This window comes from Pseudonaja textilis, chromosome 7 (genome assembly GCF_049901715.1).
Source record: "Pseudonaja textilis isolate UNSWEBS1 chromosome 7, rPseTex1.2, whole genome shotgun sequence".
Lineage (NCBI taxonomy): Eukaryota > Metazoa > Chordata > Lepidosauria > Squamata > Elapidae > Pseudonaja > Pseudonaja textilis.
The window spans coordinates 37135674-37151799 of record NC_141996.1 but is presented as its reverse complement, the minus strand read 5'-3'; the positions used below and the strand labels follow the sequence as shown (position 1 = coordinate 37151799).

The following is a 16126-nucleotide window of genomic DNA, read 5'->3' as shown; positions in this document are numbered from 1 at the left end:
TGGGTATCTGATCTGCGGCTGTTTATAGTAAGGCATCATAGTAGGAAAATTCCCCTAGGGTTTTTTTCCCATTGTGATTTGAAACAATGAAAGGTTTCTACATTTTTGGCTTTGTTTTCTTTTATTGGGACACACAACTCAATTTCACAGAAATAACAATGGAATTATAAGATGCTTCCATTTGAAGAAGTAAAAGCAACTGTTCAAAACTATAAACATCCTTCTGTTAGGTGGCATTTTCATTTAACTCACAAATTACTAAAATTTATCTCATGTATTAAAAACCAATGCATGGCAAAGACAGGTTTGATAGTTTTGCTCTTCATGGTTTGGATTTTTTTATTAATTGATGCTGCTGAATCTTATAAATAAATATAAATGTATAAAAGCATAATCCTTGTTTGAAATGAATTTGAGAAATTCCATGTTGCTGATATAACCATTGATCTTAGAAGAAACAAAAAATCTTTTTCATGCTTTAACGCAATATAAGATAATAAGTTTTTTACCTTTTAGTATCTTACATCAGATTTTTTTGAAGAATGAAGTTCTAATTTACTGACAGAATGGACCTCCCCCTCAAAATATTTTGGATTTGTTCCTTTTTTCACTGCATGACACAACAACATAGAGTGATGGATCTGCATGTAGAAATGAATTGCCTTTTAGGGCTTGAGTATAAGAATTGACTCCCTTAACAAACTTCACTTCTTTGAAATGATTTCTTGAGCCAAGCCTACTTGTGTAGGCTTTTTGACAGGCAGTCTGAAGGTACTACACACTACTGGGAGAATATGTGAACTCAGCTCTACAATTCACTGAACATCCATATGTTTTGATATAGTAAATGGATATAGTATGAAGTATGACTCTTAAGTCATATTAAGTACTATATGTCAAACTGGAATACTAAATTTTATAGCATTTATTTCTTTGTAACTGGGCTTGTACAAAATGTGTCAGTCTAGAAATGGAAGAATTTTGTACTTCCCTACATTAAAGTATGTTTAAGATTTCAGCTTTAATTGTCTTTTTAAAAATTATTTTGATTTAACTGTCATAATTCTTTGTATAATATTATCTTCATTTTCTTAGTCAGGTATCTTGTTTACCAGCAGGGCAATTTTATTTCTCTAGTCATGACATAAGTAAATTTAAAAAGGAAGAAAAAAGCTGCCTGTTTTTAGTGCTTCAGCCTGTCTTTTAGAAGGATGCATCTAAATATTTCTAAGCACTATTCAGGCTTCAATAATTTCTTTAAAAATTATGACACGTTATTGAATACTTTTATTTCTGCCACACTTTAAGATTTATATATGAGGTGGCGGAAATCTATTTAAAGATGTATAATATTAAAAGTTCTCTTTCCTTCCTGTTAAGTCAAAATATCATGTAGACATGCAATTATTTTGAGGTAACAAAATCTAGCTCCAGAGCTCTCAAAGGTAAATGTTATATCATCTGTCCAATTAGATATATCACTGGATGGTTACAAAGAACTTTTGACTGTTATAAATCCAGGTATTTAATTCCTGATACATAGTTCTGATACATTGTATAAATTAGTATTATATAGTGGTTAAGTGCTGGCCTACAAACTAGGATACCGTAAGTTATAAGTCTCTTTCAGGCAGGAAAACCAACTAGAGGGCTTTTGATCAATTACTGTGTCACAGAAAAGCCACCTCACAGGATTGTTGTAGGGAAAGTAGGCATATGAATATATAAATTGCATTGAATTACAGAACTTGTGTGAGATCCTGATTTTTGTAGTTTGTGCCATTCCTTCCATGACTTTTATTGTATAAGATAAATTTTGTAAAATAAAAATAGTAATCTATTACAAGTTTCTGTACTCAATGATAATGATATGCCCTCAAATTGGTATTGTCTCCTAGTATTCATATAGGTCAGGATAATGTGCCCCAACTTGACTACTGGTTCATATAAGCTTAGTGGCATTCAGATTGATGCACCGTTATGGGTGGTTGCATATATACATATAATTCAACATAAAGCTTACTTTAAAATATCTAAATTCATGAGTTATAATTGTATTTTAGTTCTGTTGTAATAAGAAATTGCATTTTTTATTATTACTCCTCAAAAGAAATTAAGCTACATATAAACATAAAAGTACTACTGTTTTAGTCATGTTAGCCTGCTGACTACTGAAGTTTTCTACTAAGTTACAATAAAATTTGAAAGTTATTAGTCCTCAGAATATATTCAATTGTCAAATTAAAATGATTAAGTATATTTAATCTGGAAATGTTTATACAATGAATAGAATAATCATTACTGTTTTTAAAAAGATAAAATTGCTCCAGCATTTATTAGTGTAGAAATTATTTATTCATTTCTAAATTTTAATTTTGTGCCTCCTTGGCTTATTGCCTTTGCCAAGCAGGACAGAATTACAAATTTGTTATTACATATTGCATATTAATATTACATATTATATATCTTTAAAAGACTAAGGCTAGCACAAGCTAAATAGCACAATTATGTGGGAGTTTATTGGTTTTTATACTAGGGTTTTATCTTTGAAAGCCAACTGGTGTCACTATGAGGTAGTTGGGCAGCCATAAACTTTTTATCAATAAATCTATCCATCCATCCATCAATCAATCTCTTTGCATTTGTAACACTTTCTTTTTAGATGATGAAAAAGCAAGTCCACGGCCAGGAACAAGTGAACCTGTTTTAAGTTTACATTACAGCACAGAAGGAACAACTACAAGTACAATTAAATTAGATTTCACTGATGAATGGTAAGTACTTATTGCAAATGCGAGTTATATTTTCAACTGAAACTTTAATTTTTATAAGATATATTTTATACATATTATACTCATTGTTCAAGTTCCCCCTTAGCCATGAAAGCCAACTGGGTGAGTTTGTGCCAGTCATTCTCTCTCAGCTGTGGAGAAAAGAGGCGGAAGTGTGTTCAATATGTCCGCTATCTTAATTATTTGTAAAATTATAAGGGCGGCATACAAATAAATAAAATGAATAATTGGACATCTGATTTCCATATGTGCCCTGAGTAAGCATAGATTCACTTACTGAGGCAATATTCCATCCATTCTCTCAATGCCAAAGTCCATTCAGAATACACAAATCTTAACAATCTTTTGGAACACTAGTAGGAATGAGGCTAACTATTCCAGGGTACAAGCTATTTCAGACGAGGAGGTTTGTCCTCAAGGAGGGCTAAAATGAAACTCTAAACCAACCCTTTTCTCAATCCTACTGGACAGATTGATTCTATTCAGAATAGGCTATTATGTATATCACCATGTCCTGAACTATAAAGTTATCAATATGAGAAACCCAATTAGGAAAGAGTAGATTGCCTGCCTATAACAGTGATTCCTTAAGTGGTTATTTGTGCATACATAGTTTGGGTTTATGATGAACCTCTGACATATATTTTCTGTACAAAATGATTTGGGGCAAAAATGTGTATGTTCCTGGCAATAATCATGATCTCAGGCAGTTCCATAGAGGCTCTATAGTGCCTGAATGATACATTGGACTTATTACAAAGCATCTTTTCTCAGAAGCTGTTTGAGGCTTTTTTTCCAGGCAAATATCAATGTTCTCTTGTTGACTGGAACATTGCAACATAACCTGGACAGGGAGCAGGACTTCAGAGAATGCAATTAAGTGTCAGTTATCAACAGATGCTGTGAGGGCCTAAGCTAAGAAATTCAGCTCTCCTCTTCTAAAAGGGCAGTCCTATAAGAGAATGTAAAGTACTTTAAATCTGATTAGTTATAAATTCTGAACTGTCGTTCTTATTTGCTCAGAAACAGCCAGCTATCTGATATGTTTACCTTTTCCTGGAATACAGGGAAGACATGGTTTATATTATGAGTTTCCACAGAGAAGGTGAAGATAATGACATGAGGTCATGATGCAACTTATCTACTTGTAATGCAAGAACCAAACCATGTTATTTTTGATAATAATGTCATGATACATGTGTATCATTTTGACATTGTTGCAGCTTGTTACAAATGCCACTTGTTTCTAGACATTTTTGTCTTTATTTCTGTGGAGTCCTTTGTGCTGGTTAAAGCATTGCTCTCTTAGAAGAGGATTTCCTTTTATCTTTAATATCAATTGATGGTGGATGCTTGTTTACATTCTTGTCATTCCTGCTGTTCTATTCGGGTAAGTCCAAAATAGGGTGGAATCGCACAGCCATATGACTCTGGTACTATAGTTCGCACTCTTAAAGATGTAAGTGAAGAACGGGAAAAATATCTAAAATAGTGCATATGTTGTTGCATGCATTTTTGCTAGGAGTAGTACAGCTTCAAGTTCAAGAGGAAGTGGCACTCAGAGCAAAATAGAAGGTCAGGAAGAATCCCTAAGAACTCCAGGTTCAGAAGTACCAACATCAGAGAACGAAGAATCAAGTAAGATATATTGTAATTTATGTTATAAAAGCACCATGTTGTATCATTATAACATTGTTGATCTGCTCTCATGGAACTCTAAAATATTTGTTTAGACAGGCCAAATAATATTTTTGTTTCATTTTGGATGCAGAGGATAAGCAAAAACATACAGTTTAAATCAGGGGTCTCCAACCTTTTGGACCTCAGGGACCACCAAATTCATAATTTTAAATCCCACAGACCACTAATATGATTTTTTTTTAAAAAAATCATATTAGTTTTTAAAAACTAATTAAAAATTCATATTAATTTTTTAAAAATTCTTATTTGTTCTGCTGCTGGAGGATGCAGCCCATCCTCCAGCAGCAAAACAAACTGCAAGGGATCTCAGGGCCCAGTCATGAGAAGTCCCATGCTCCTAGAAGATGGGGAAGAAGCTCTGTGGTCTGCTTGCCTCCCACTCTGGTGTATCTTGGCAACTAAGTATTTCTCTCTGCCCCCCCCTTTCCTGTTTTGTCTGCTGGAGCTATGCAGGGGGACATCAACCTAGCTTGAGCCTGCGGCGCTGTGTGTCCAGACCAGGTACTTTCTCTTGGCCTCTGGGCGGGAAGCCCAAGAGAAAGCACCTGCTCCAGGCACACAGCCTTCCAGGAACCTCTTTTGTGTTCCTTCTCTCAAGAAGCTTGGTCAATCTGAGTGAAGGAAAATGAAGACGGGCAGACTGACAGTGGTGGGAAAGTTAGTCCCATATTCCAGAGGTGTAGTAGCCACAGGACTGGCCCTTTGGTCATCCCAAAGCAGCTGCTCCTGTGACAACTACAGCTCTGGAATATGGAACGAGCCCATCTAGGGAGGAAAGGCAGTGCTCTGGCTGAATGAGGGTGGTGGTGGAGGGCAAGGTTGGGAACTGTGGGACAGAGCAAAGGGAAAGGGGGGGACTCTCTTACCCTTTGGGGAAAAGAGGGAGGATTTAATACTGCTAGGATTCAAAATAAGCCACACAGTGCCTGGAGGCTAGGAAGGTCTGAACAAGGAGGAACCAGCTCTCCCTCAAATGGAAGAAAAGCAGACCCACCCATCCCAATTTGGTCTCCTGTCATTTTCATATCTTCCCCAAGTCAGAGGAAACCTCCTTTACCTAGAGTTGGGGGAGGGAAGGAGGGCCGGGCTGCTTCCATCCCTCCCCCTACCTGCACTTTCCAAAGAGACAGAAGATCAGGCAGGGGGCTGAGCTGAGGGGCCTCAGGGCAACTGCCACTGGGAGAAGCAGAGGCAGGAAGGGGGCTTTGGTCTCTTTGGGCAGTGCCCCTTGGCCACTCTTGCAGGGGCTTCTCAGTAGGCAGCTGCCTGCAGAAGGACCACCGCCCTCGGAGGGCTGGTTGGACAAAGGCTGGGGAAATGATTAATTGGGGGGAGGAGAGGAGAAAGTGGGGGCTCCTTTCAGATCCCTGGGGGAGGATTGAGAGAGCTCAGATCTGCAGCTGAGGAAAAGCTCTAGACAATGCTGGGGCTCTTCCAGCCTCACCTGGAGGCAGGCAAGGAAAGGGGGGGAGACTGACACCTTCACTCTCCAAGAGGAGAGTTGCTTTCCTCCAACAGCCTCCAACTTTGCACCGCCGCTTCTGCTGCTCCTCGCCTCTACTGCCCGGGAGGGGATCTGGGTGCCGTTTTTCCCTGTCCGACGGCTATACCCTTGACGGGAGAGAAACACTCCCTGGAGCCCGGCAGTGGCCAATGCGCTCCTCCCAAACTCCACTTCCCTGCCACCTGCCTTGCAGAGCCCATGGGGGGACCGAGAAAGCCTCCTCCTCCAGCCAAACTGTGGAGCTCTCCTCGAGAGAGAGAGATGATTTTGCAGATAGCTTGGCTGCCTGTTAGCAGAGAGAAGCAGACAGAATCACTCTCATCTCTCGAGAGTCTGACTGAAGTTTCCCACGCCACTTCACTGAGCACTTCTTGAGAGATGACAATTTGGGGGCCATTTGTCTGCGGATCACCACTGGTTGGCGACCACTGATTTAAAACATCTGGAAAGCACCATCTTGCCTCTTCCGATGTAAAATATAGTAGACTTTGAAATCATTATAAACATCATTTATAGTAAAGAGTAACAAATATTAGAAATGGTTTCTATCTATCTGCAGAATTCATCCATTTTTTAAAAAAAATTCTCTGGTTTAGAAATTCCTGAAGAATCACCTGAAGAAAGTACAAATACTGAAGAGCTAATGTCAACAAATGAAAATGCTGATAAACCACATTCGGGTATGTAAAATAATGATATATATGTATGTATGTATGTGTGAGTGTGTGTGTGTGTGTGTATATATGTATGTATGTATGTATGTATGTATGTATGTATATATATATGTATGCATGTGTATGTATGTATGTATATATATATATATATATATATATATATATATATATATATATATATATATTAATTACACACACACACACACATATATGTTGAAGGTAACTTAGGAATTTTATTTTATTTGGTATCATCAGGTATCAGCAGTTAATACTGTTAGCTTTGTTTTATGCTCCTGCAAATTTTTGCAATATTTGGAATTAATTTATGCTGAACTGCCAGTTATCTACAATAGTATATTATGGTTTTGTTACTGTAACTCTCTGCTAACAGTACATTATCTAACTACTCTCAAAGAACTGCTTTGAGTAAAATAATTGTGGAAAATGTTGTACCCAAATAGAGCAACAGCTAAAACAAAATTAAATGCTTTTTCACCATTTAAATTATTATACCTCTTAATAGATCGCATCAATTTCATATAGTTAATGTAATTCATGTTGTTCTTTCCTGTTAAGCATATTCAAAAGTGTGTGATTAACCAAATATTATTTATTCTATCAGAGAATGAAATATCTGACCAGCCTGAAAGTACTATGGAACAAGGAAATGACTTAATCTCCCAGATCCCAGGTGAAGATTTATCAGGCAAAACCATGCAACAGCCAGAAAGCTTGAGTCAACGAAGTACAGATTCTTCTACCATCCCAAATAATACCAATAATGAACCTCATTCTCAACCAGATTCCTCAGGACTTGCCACTCATGAAGAATCATCAACAAGAAGTTCTGTTTTCCATGAAACTGATGATAGTGACGATGACCCTGTTCTCATACCTGGTGCACGGTATCGTGGAGGCGTTGGTCATAGGTTAGTATTGTGTTTGTTTCCTGTCTTCAAAAACTTTGCAGAATATTTATTCAGATCTCAACGTTCTCTTGCTGGCAATTTGCATTGATTAAAAGCATGACAGATCATTTCTTCATTTCACTATTTACTCTTGCTGTAGCTACAGTTCTGGTTTTCTGCATGTATTTGCACTGATGTTACTGAATATAGTTTGTTCTAGATTAAATTTATTCAGTAACTTACAGTAACTTGTTTATTCAGTGTACAATTTGGTGCATAGCTGTACTCAGGGTGGAGTTCTATCAGAGTTTCCTAACTGGATCATTTAACTTCTGGGGAGATATCTAGGTAATTGTCTTGAGAGAGGGCTCAGCTGTATTAGAAGTACGTAGAGTCCAGTGAGGTGTTCGCAGTGGTTTTTACACATATTTATTTGTTTGATTTACATCCTGCCTTTCATTCAGCAGCTCAAGGCACTATAAGTAGTGTCCCTTCCTCCCACTTTTCCTCACATCAGGCCTCTGAGATGGGTTCAGCTGGGACAGAGTGGAACAAAGTCACCTAGCTGACTTTTAGGGTTTGGCTGAGAGAGAATATTTGGTCCAGAATTTTTCAGAGAGCTTACATGGCTGACTGAGGATTTGAATCTGTGTTTCTGTAGTGTCTTTAATGTACTTAATATCTGCACCACATTGGCTGTCACACCTCAAATGGTGTGACTTGAAGCTTGACCAAAATAGAATATCTGATAAAGTTTCTTATTTTGTGCAAACCTTCTTTGGCTAGTAGAGAATAGACTGGTGAACATGCATACATATATTCTTATCCATTATGTAAATCCCGTTTGAAACTGGTAGAAAATAGAGATAATGGCATCAGAAACACATTATGCAGATGTACATAAATATAGTAAGAGACCTTTGGTTCCATATTTTATATTTTTCTCAAAATATAAAATACGTTGCCATTTTCCTACAAACATTCAAGTTGACTTTTAAAATTTCTAACAGCAAATGTTCCTAGTTCTTTTTCATGTCTTTCAGGAATTATATTTTCTCTCTGATTTATTTAAAAACAGATTCTAAAACGAGGGTGTTTGGAGCAAATAGGTTCTGTTATGCATTATGATTAGAAGAAAAGTTACTTTATCTATAATTCAGTCATTTTACTATGGTCACAGACCAGCATTTTATAGTGTCTATAATTTACTAAATAGAAAAATTATTTTTAAATATTTTTTAATTTGCTCAGAATGGACTAACATTTTTAATTCAGAGGCTGTACTAAACTTTTTTGGGATGTCTAAAAGACCACTAGGTGGGGTTACGTGATGCTAGTTATGCCAGGTTTGTTTTGTGTAGATTTGATGGGAAGAATGCATTTTTTAAAACCATGTTAATTTAAGCCTGCTCAAGGCTTACTCTAATATATTGCAATGTTTCCTAACTTGCTGTATTGGGAAACCATGCTGTCTCTTTTCAGCATTTTTGTTTAATATATGCTCTATGAGCCATACAAAAATACAGAAAAGTTTGCATTCTGATGGCTCTGAGGTCATACTTGATTTCAATTAAAGCATATTTAGAATTGCAGCCTCAAATAAAATTAATGCCAAATTTTAGAGTCATTAAAACATGGATTTTGATTGCTAACTATCAGGATATAATTTCATGATGCAAGTTCCTCCTTTCATAGTTGCACAGTGTAATTGCACCAGACATGAAAGTGGTAGAGTTTGCAAAATGCTGTGAATCGTTTAGTTTCATGTCCCCACCCGCTTGGACACCTGCATACTAGCACTAAATACAATCACACTTATGTCTTGGTATACAACAGTAATAAAATGTTTCTTTGTAATAGAGCATTTTATTATTACAGAGCTGTGTAAAAAGTGATAGTACAGCAACATTTAATTTAATGCTACTTTTAAATTTTGTTTTGAGAAGCCCCAAAGCATTCACAAATTTTCTTTTAGAGTCTTTTGATTTATTGCTCCCTAAAAATTGGTATGAATTTAAGTTGTATGTTATTCACGTACATGTGCATGTTTCAGAAGAATTGAGAAACCCAGTATTGATTTTTAAAAGCAATATTTGGTTTTCCCATAGCTTTTTGCTTCAGTCATTCAGATCTATTCATTCATTCTAGATCTCAGTTGGCTCCATGTTCCTTTTCAGAGCATCAAAAGGTGGCCATACTACCAACTTTTTGAATCAAGATAAATAAAACTGTAATGGAAATAGCTTTGGAAAGGGACATAGTAGAAAAGTTAGTTTTTCTTTTTTTTTTATCATCAGGACACTCACCTGCTGAATCTTCCCAATCTCCTCATCCCAAGTCAGCACCTTTTTTGTCTGTAGACTGCTATCCATTATAGGGATAGAATTACTCATTAATGCTTTGTTGCAGTTTGGTACCTCAATACTTAGCTCTTTCATTTATGATTACAATTCCAGTTCTTTTTTCTGTTGGATTTATACAGTAAGACACATCCATACTCTGATCAGAAGATCCAGCCTAATGACTGAATTCTTCAAGAGCAATAGGATTTAAGCAACTGCTAAAAGATTTAGAATGAAGTCATCTCAGGCCCTAGATTGCTGTAATAGTTAACAAGGCTTTTCTACATTGATTCTCTGTTAATTGTCATTACTAAATGCAAAACAAAAATATTTTCTTCCACTTTTTATTTTGAACACAAATGATGTATTTGAAAACAATATAGGTACTGAAGAATTAATTGTGATTTTACAGGAAAATGTATTGCTCCTGGGCCCAATGAGAAGAAAAAATCAATTATTAATACTTAGAGTATTATGAACTTTGAAATCAAATGGTTAAGTTGGCCTGAGAATGCAGTTTTTTTTCTTTAAAAATAATTCATATAACATTTTTACTTGAATGACTTTAGCTGTTATTCCTTTTGCTAGATATAACAGAGGAACAGCAGTAGGTGATAGAATAATGAGGTAATTCAAAATTCCCATTCTATAAACAATTCAATTTTTTAAAAGATGATTGGTGCAGTATCTAACTATGTTAGTGGTTATATTACCTGTTTAAATCTACTAAACTGCATATGAAGGATGTTATGGAGCAATGATTTAGCTGCATGCTGTGCCCAGGAATAGTAAGAAGAAAATGTTTACAGTTTTAATAACTTTATTAACATCATTTATTGGAGATGATTGTATAAAAACATAGTGAAAATCAAATCCAGCCTTCCTATTTCCCCTTTTAAGCACATAGCATATTTTGCATGAGCCACTGCTAATATCAGTATGAAATGATTTGTTTTGATCGATCATCAACTGTTTAATGTTGTTTTTCAAGAGTAATAGTAGACAAAATATAGAATAGCTATAAAATGTGAGTTGGGAACCAAATGAGTATACATGGGATTTAGCGTTTAACATTATTAAATTTATTTTTAAAAAATATCTCTATCTTCAAACTTCTGAAAGTTCAAAAGCTTAGTAGTTATGCATTATTTAAAATTTTTAAATTTAGACTTTTTATAATTTAATGTCTAAACTGCTTTTTAAATTTCTGGAGGATTTAAAATTATATAGAAAATATAAGCATATGTGACTTTGGTTCCTAGCCACATGCTAAAAGCTGGAAAACTTGTACAATTTACTTCAGATAATAGGATATCTGATTATGCCAAAGAAGAATTTGGAAGTACTGTATATAGTTACCTGTTGTCTTGACCTTCTTGACTTGATGCATACTAAATATATGGCATCTTCCACAAAAGGTTTAAGCCCATATCCATACCTAGTTAATTCCTGCCATCTGACAAAAGTACAGAGAGTTTTTAAAATTGTAACATCATCTGGGTAAACAAGTCAGAGATTCCTAATAGCAGGTATGGTAGAGCTTGAAGCATTCAGGTAAAGAGGCTGGGCTCCAGATTCCCTCAACTTCTACCCAGAAATAGCTGACTCTACTGTATGTAGTATCCCTGATTACAAAAGTTGGCTTTAGCATTGCTTCACTATTTATCCATATATTTGGGAGAGTCCATCTATTTTATCTCTGTCTAGTTCTTTATTCATGGGTGTCATTATTTTGGCGACCTAGGTGGCTCTGGCTTAGATGCAACATCCATATCCTCAGGTCAGAATCTGAGTCATCTTGACTGGATTTTGTCTCCTTGAAGTTGCTCGGACATTTTTCCTCAGGTATGGGTGAAGAGAAAATGGAGGAACTCTTCCATTTCTTTTTCATCCTTATCCTAAATCATATATTAATATTTTTGCAGGGCCTTGACACATATAAACATTCAGGCTCTATAGTTTAAAGCCATGTTAATAGATTAACAGAGTTGGAAGGGACCCTGCAGGTCATCAAGTCCAACCCCCCACCCCCCGCCCAAGCAGGACCCTACACCATTTCTGACAAATGGCAGTCCAATCTCTTCTTGAAAGCCTCCAGTGATGAAGTTCCCACAACTTCCAAAGGCAAGCTGTTCCATTGCTTAATTGTTCTCACTGTCAGAAATTTCTCCTTATTTCTGTAGTCTAAAGATGAAGGTATCTTTTAAGAAAAGTTTAAAAACAAACAAAACTCCACAAAATTTTAGAGAAATCTTCAGAGTACCAGAGACCTCAAAAACAAATATTTTGCTTGCACATGTTGAATCTTTAAATTAAAATATGTTTTACTAGCAAATATTTAGAATACTTGACAACTTTATGTGATTAGAATGAAATACATGTGTATGTTTGAAATTGCAGTGAAATTGGATTAAATTAGGAAGAAGTTAAAGAAAGCAAGTCAAGTTTGAACAGAATACAAATAACATGAGACAAAGTAATAGACAGATATTTTTAATATCTAAATCTGCACTTAATTATTACTGACTGGGATTGTGCTTGTTTTGCAATTTTGTTGCTCAGTTTTACTGGTGCAATGTTTGGGATTCTCCAGAAACTGCAAAAAATGTGCATTACATTAGCCCATAACGGCCATATCTGTCTGTCTATCATGCTACTTCTCTTGTGTAGAGGTGACTTTAGGTAGCTTATAACCAATAAAAGCAACAAGATGAAACATTAAAACAATATTAAGATTAAAGTTGACTTAAGAATTAACAATGATGACATAGAAGGAGCAAGATGCTCATAGGTAGGAGATGAAGTCTTATCTCACTTTATTACATACCTTCACTATGATGTGGCCCCTTTCTAGTTCAGAATTCTTTTTTTTCTTTTTCCTTTCTTTCCAATCCTTGAATTATTCAACTCAATATCAAATAATGTCATTACCTCCCCCCCCCAAATAAAGTTCATGTGCTCTTGTTTTACACAAGCAACTCAGCAATCCCAAACTGAATCCTCATCTCAACAAGCAATTAAAATTGCTTCATTATCTTTACAATGTGCCCAAATTATCCCCCTTAATCACCCCCATTTAAGAGCAACTGTCCTAAATATTCAATTTCCATATTCCAAGACAGCGTTGTTTTTCAGGCATACATATTCAATACCTCTCTACCTTTCCATTGCCTCACTTCCCCTATATGGTGACTATTGGCAAAGCCTAGTGTTCTACTCTTTATAACATTCCCACATATAGACATTTTTCCATTATCTCAATGTTGGCCATGCTTTAGTTATTTCTTTTCTTAAGCATTTACAGTGTTCTAGGGTTCATCTATCAGATGCTCATATTTAACATGGTTATTCTGTTTCAAAATTTACCTACAACTGACCATAGGATTCCCTTGCTTAATGATTTACTGTTGTCTACTTCTAGATGCTGCAGAATGTTCTTTTTCTATGTCAATGGGAAGGCAGTTACTATGTAACTGAAAATACCACTCTTTCTGTGCATGAAATGAGGCTATTATGTAACTTTCTGATAATACTAGCTTTTTTGTTCATAATCTACAGACGATCTGCTGTTGCTCGCATCCAGGAACTTTTCAGACGAAGAAAAGAAAGAAAGGAAATGGAAGAATTAGAAACACTAAATATTAGACGCCCCTTAATAAAAATGGTTTATAAAGGTCATCGGAACTCACGGACAATGGTACCTCATTTCGGCTAAATATATTGCTATACTATGTTGTTTCAGAAATTATTATTTAATAGTAAAGTTATTTGTTACTTTATTGTTAAATAATGAACATTAAATAATAAATGTCTTAACAATTGCTATTATTATTTTCCTGGAGAGGTTTTTCTCAAAGCATTAATATCTAAATAAACCTTGTCATATAAAAAGGGAAAAAGCATGGTAATATTCTGGTATATGCAGATAATAGTATTGTCACTTTTCTAAACATATTGTAGATGTTATATATTTATGATAAATTATTTAATTATACCTTAGCAGCTGGCAATATCAGCTAAATTTAACTAATCTCAGAAGCAGGTCAAGGTTGGATCCAGAGAACCATCTGAATATTCCAGGTGCCCTAGACTATGCTCAGAAGAAAAACAAAATCCCAGAAAAAGGCAATATTAACCCATTTCTGTGTTTGTGTAGTTACCAGAAATTCAGTTCAAGTAATGGGCACCTTTGTTTTTTAATATTCGTTCATGACAAATATTATAAGCTGCTTTATATATAGATGTCATCATTTGCGTAGAAAATAATCTTAATAAAAATAATAGATTATATTTGTCCTGGCTAATTTTATAGAAAAATCACAATCATTCCATGAAGACAGATATGGAAAACCACTGGAAAAAAAATTAAGAATACTTCTTTTAAAAGTGCTGAAAGCTATAGATGCTATACGAGTGACTGGAATAAATTGTGACATGTTAATTTTTTTAAAACAATGTTTCTGTCAAGTCATTGACAAGTAGGACTGCATTCAGAATTTACTGCTAACAAAAGGAATAATATTCTCCATGCATGCAGGTGTTCATCTTCTTTACAAAAAAGAAAAACATTTTTCTGAAATTATGTAATTCAGAATACTTATTTAAATGTCAGGTGCAATACAGTATTTATTTTATTGTTTGGTGAAATGATCTATATAGCATAGTTATTGTTTGATCACGTGACCATTTGTGCCCTTCAGCTTTAATGTAGGTTACCCACACAATGAGCAGATTCAGTTATTTGTATAATTTAGTTCTTATCCAAGTTAAACCGTTTTTCCTTTAGTGATTGCTGAAATGACTGACCTTTCTGGAAATACTTCCTTTATAGTTGGACAGTCTATTATTTATGTTGCAGTTTTAAACAATCTCTACATTTTAAAACATATATGACACTCTGTCAACCACCCTTTTCATCTTCCTTTTAATTAATCCAAATCACTTTTTGGAATATTTTTCTGAAATGAACAAAATTTATATTGGCCTTTTGAAAGCTGTCTAAATGTTATATTTACTGATATTGTACAGACTGTTCCAAATTGATTCAAAATATTTCTATGATGCATCAGCTGGATTGTTATATCTGGTTTTGATAGGATAGGAAGTTGATGCTATAATTATATAAATATAAAAAACAAATACAGCAGACTTTTGTTTTTTGCTCTTTAATACTGTATTTATTTTCAAAGCATAATCCAAGCTACTTGAACAAAAATAATTTTATTTGATCCTATAAACTTTTCCAGATTTGGGCATAATAAATTGCAATCTAAACATTAAATGTGAAAGCTTTCCCTTCTGCTAATGAGAATTAACAGCCTCTTTTCAGGCCCAGCGTGTCTCTGATTTAGAGAACAGATTGAATGCTTTCTTGTCCATGTTTCTCAATGATGCTTCTTACACATAAAAATAAAGTGCCTTGATTTACCTGTAGATAAAAGAAGCTAATTTCTGGGGTTCTAACTTCGTAATGAGTGGTTCAGATTGTGGACACATCTTCATCTGGGATCGACATACTGCTGAGCACCTGATGCTTCTGGAAGCAGATAATCATGTAGTGAACTGTCTGCAGCCACATCCATTTGATCCAAGTAAGACTCTCTCTGTTGGTAATAGACAATTTCATAGATACCTTGTGTGGAATCCCTTGGCTGGTGCAAAAATGATGAAATGTGCATTGCAAGAAAATCCAAACCCCGGTTCATCTTCTTGCATCCTGACATTTGAAGCATGAACATTACAAGTAGACCTTGACTTACAACAGTCTGTTTAGTGATCATTTGAAGTGACAACTGCACTGAAAAAAGTGACGTGACTATTTTTCACACTCACAATTCAAACACTTGGTGGTTGACTCATGATGGTTGCGGTGCCTAGGGTCATGTGATCACTGACCAGCAAAGTCAATAGGAAAGCAGGATTCATTTAACAACATGTTACTAACTTAACTGCTGTGATTCACTTAACAACTATGGCAAAAAAGATAATAAAACAGAGCAAAACTCACTTAACAAATGTCCCATTTAGCAACAGAAATTATAGGCTTAGTTGTTGTAAGTCGATTACTATCTGTACTTGTATTTTATGTTGTCATTTCCACCTCTGCCAAATAGAAGCCTGTGACTGAAATATCACAGGCTTTTCTATTTAAAAAAAGTCCTTAATATATTTCATTCTGTTTTTGCCTTTACTTCTCTTAACTCGT

The 16126-nt window shown here is 35.2% G+C and overlaps 1 protein-coding gene across 13 annotated transcripts in view; it reads left to right on the top strand.

The window, feature by feature from the left end:
* The window catches only part of DCAF6 (DDB1 and CUL4 associated factor 6), a 52478-nt gene that overhangs the window by 30513 nt on the left and 5839 nt on the right, over nucleotides 1–16126 (top strand). For 4 of the 13 annotated variants that reach the window (XM_026700730.2, XM_026700725.2, XM_087937457.1 and 1 more), the window contains 7 exons: nucleotides 2663–2774; nucleotides 4315–4430; nucleotides 6594–6677; nucleotides 7294–7600; nucleotides 10510–10548; nucleotides 13480–13618; nucleotides 15356–15512. In XM_026700730.2, the coding sequence (XP_026556515.1) occupies nucleotides 2663–2774; nucleotides 4315–4430; nucleotides 6594–6677; nucleotides 7294–7600; nucleotides 10510–10548; nucleotides 13480–13618; nucleotides 15356–15512 (954 nt within the window). The remainder of the gene's footprint in view (nucleotides 1–2662; nucleotides 2775–4314; nucleotides 4431–6593; nucleotides 6678–7293; nucleotides 7601–10509; nucleotides 10549–13479; nucleotides 13619–15355; nucleotides 15513–16126) is intronic. The other 9 variants (XM_026700731.2, XM_026700726.2, XM_087937458.1 and 6 more) reach the window with 3 other exon arrangements.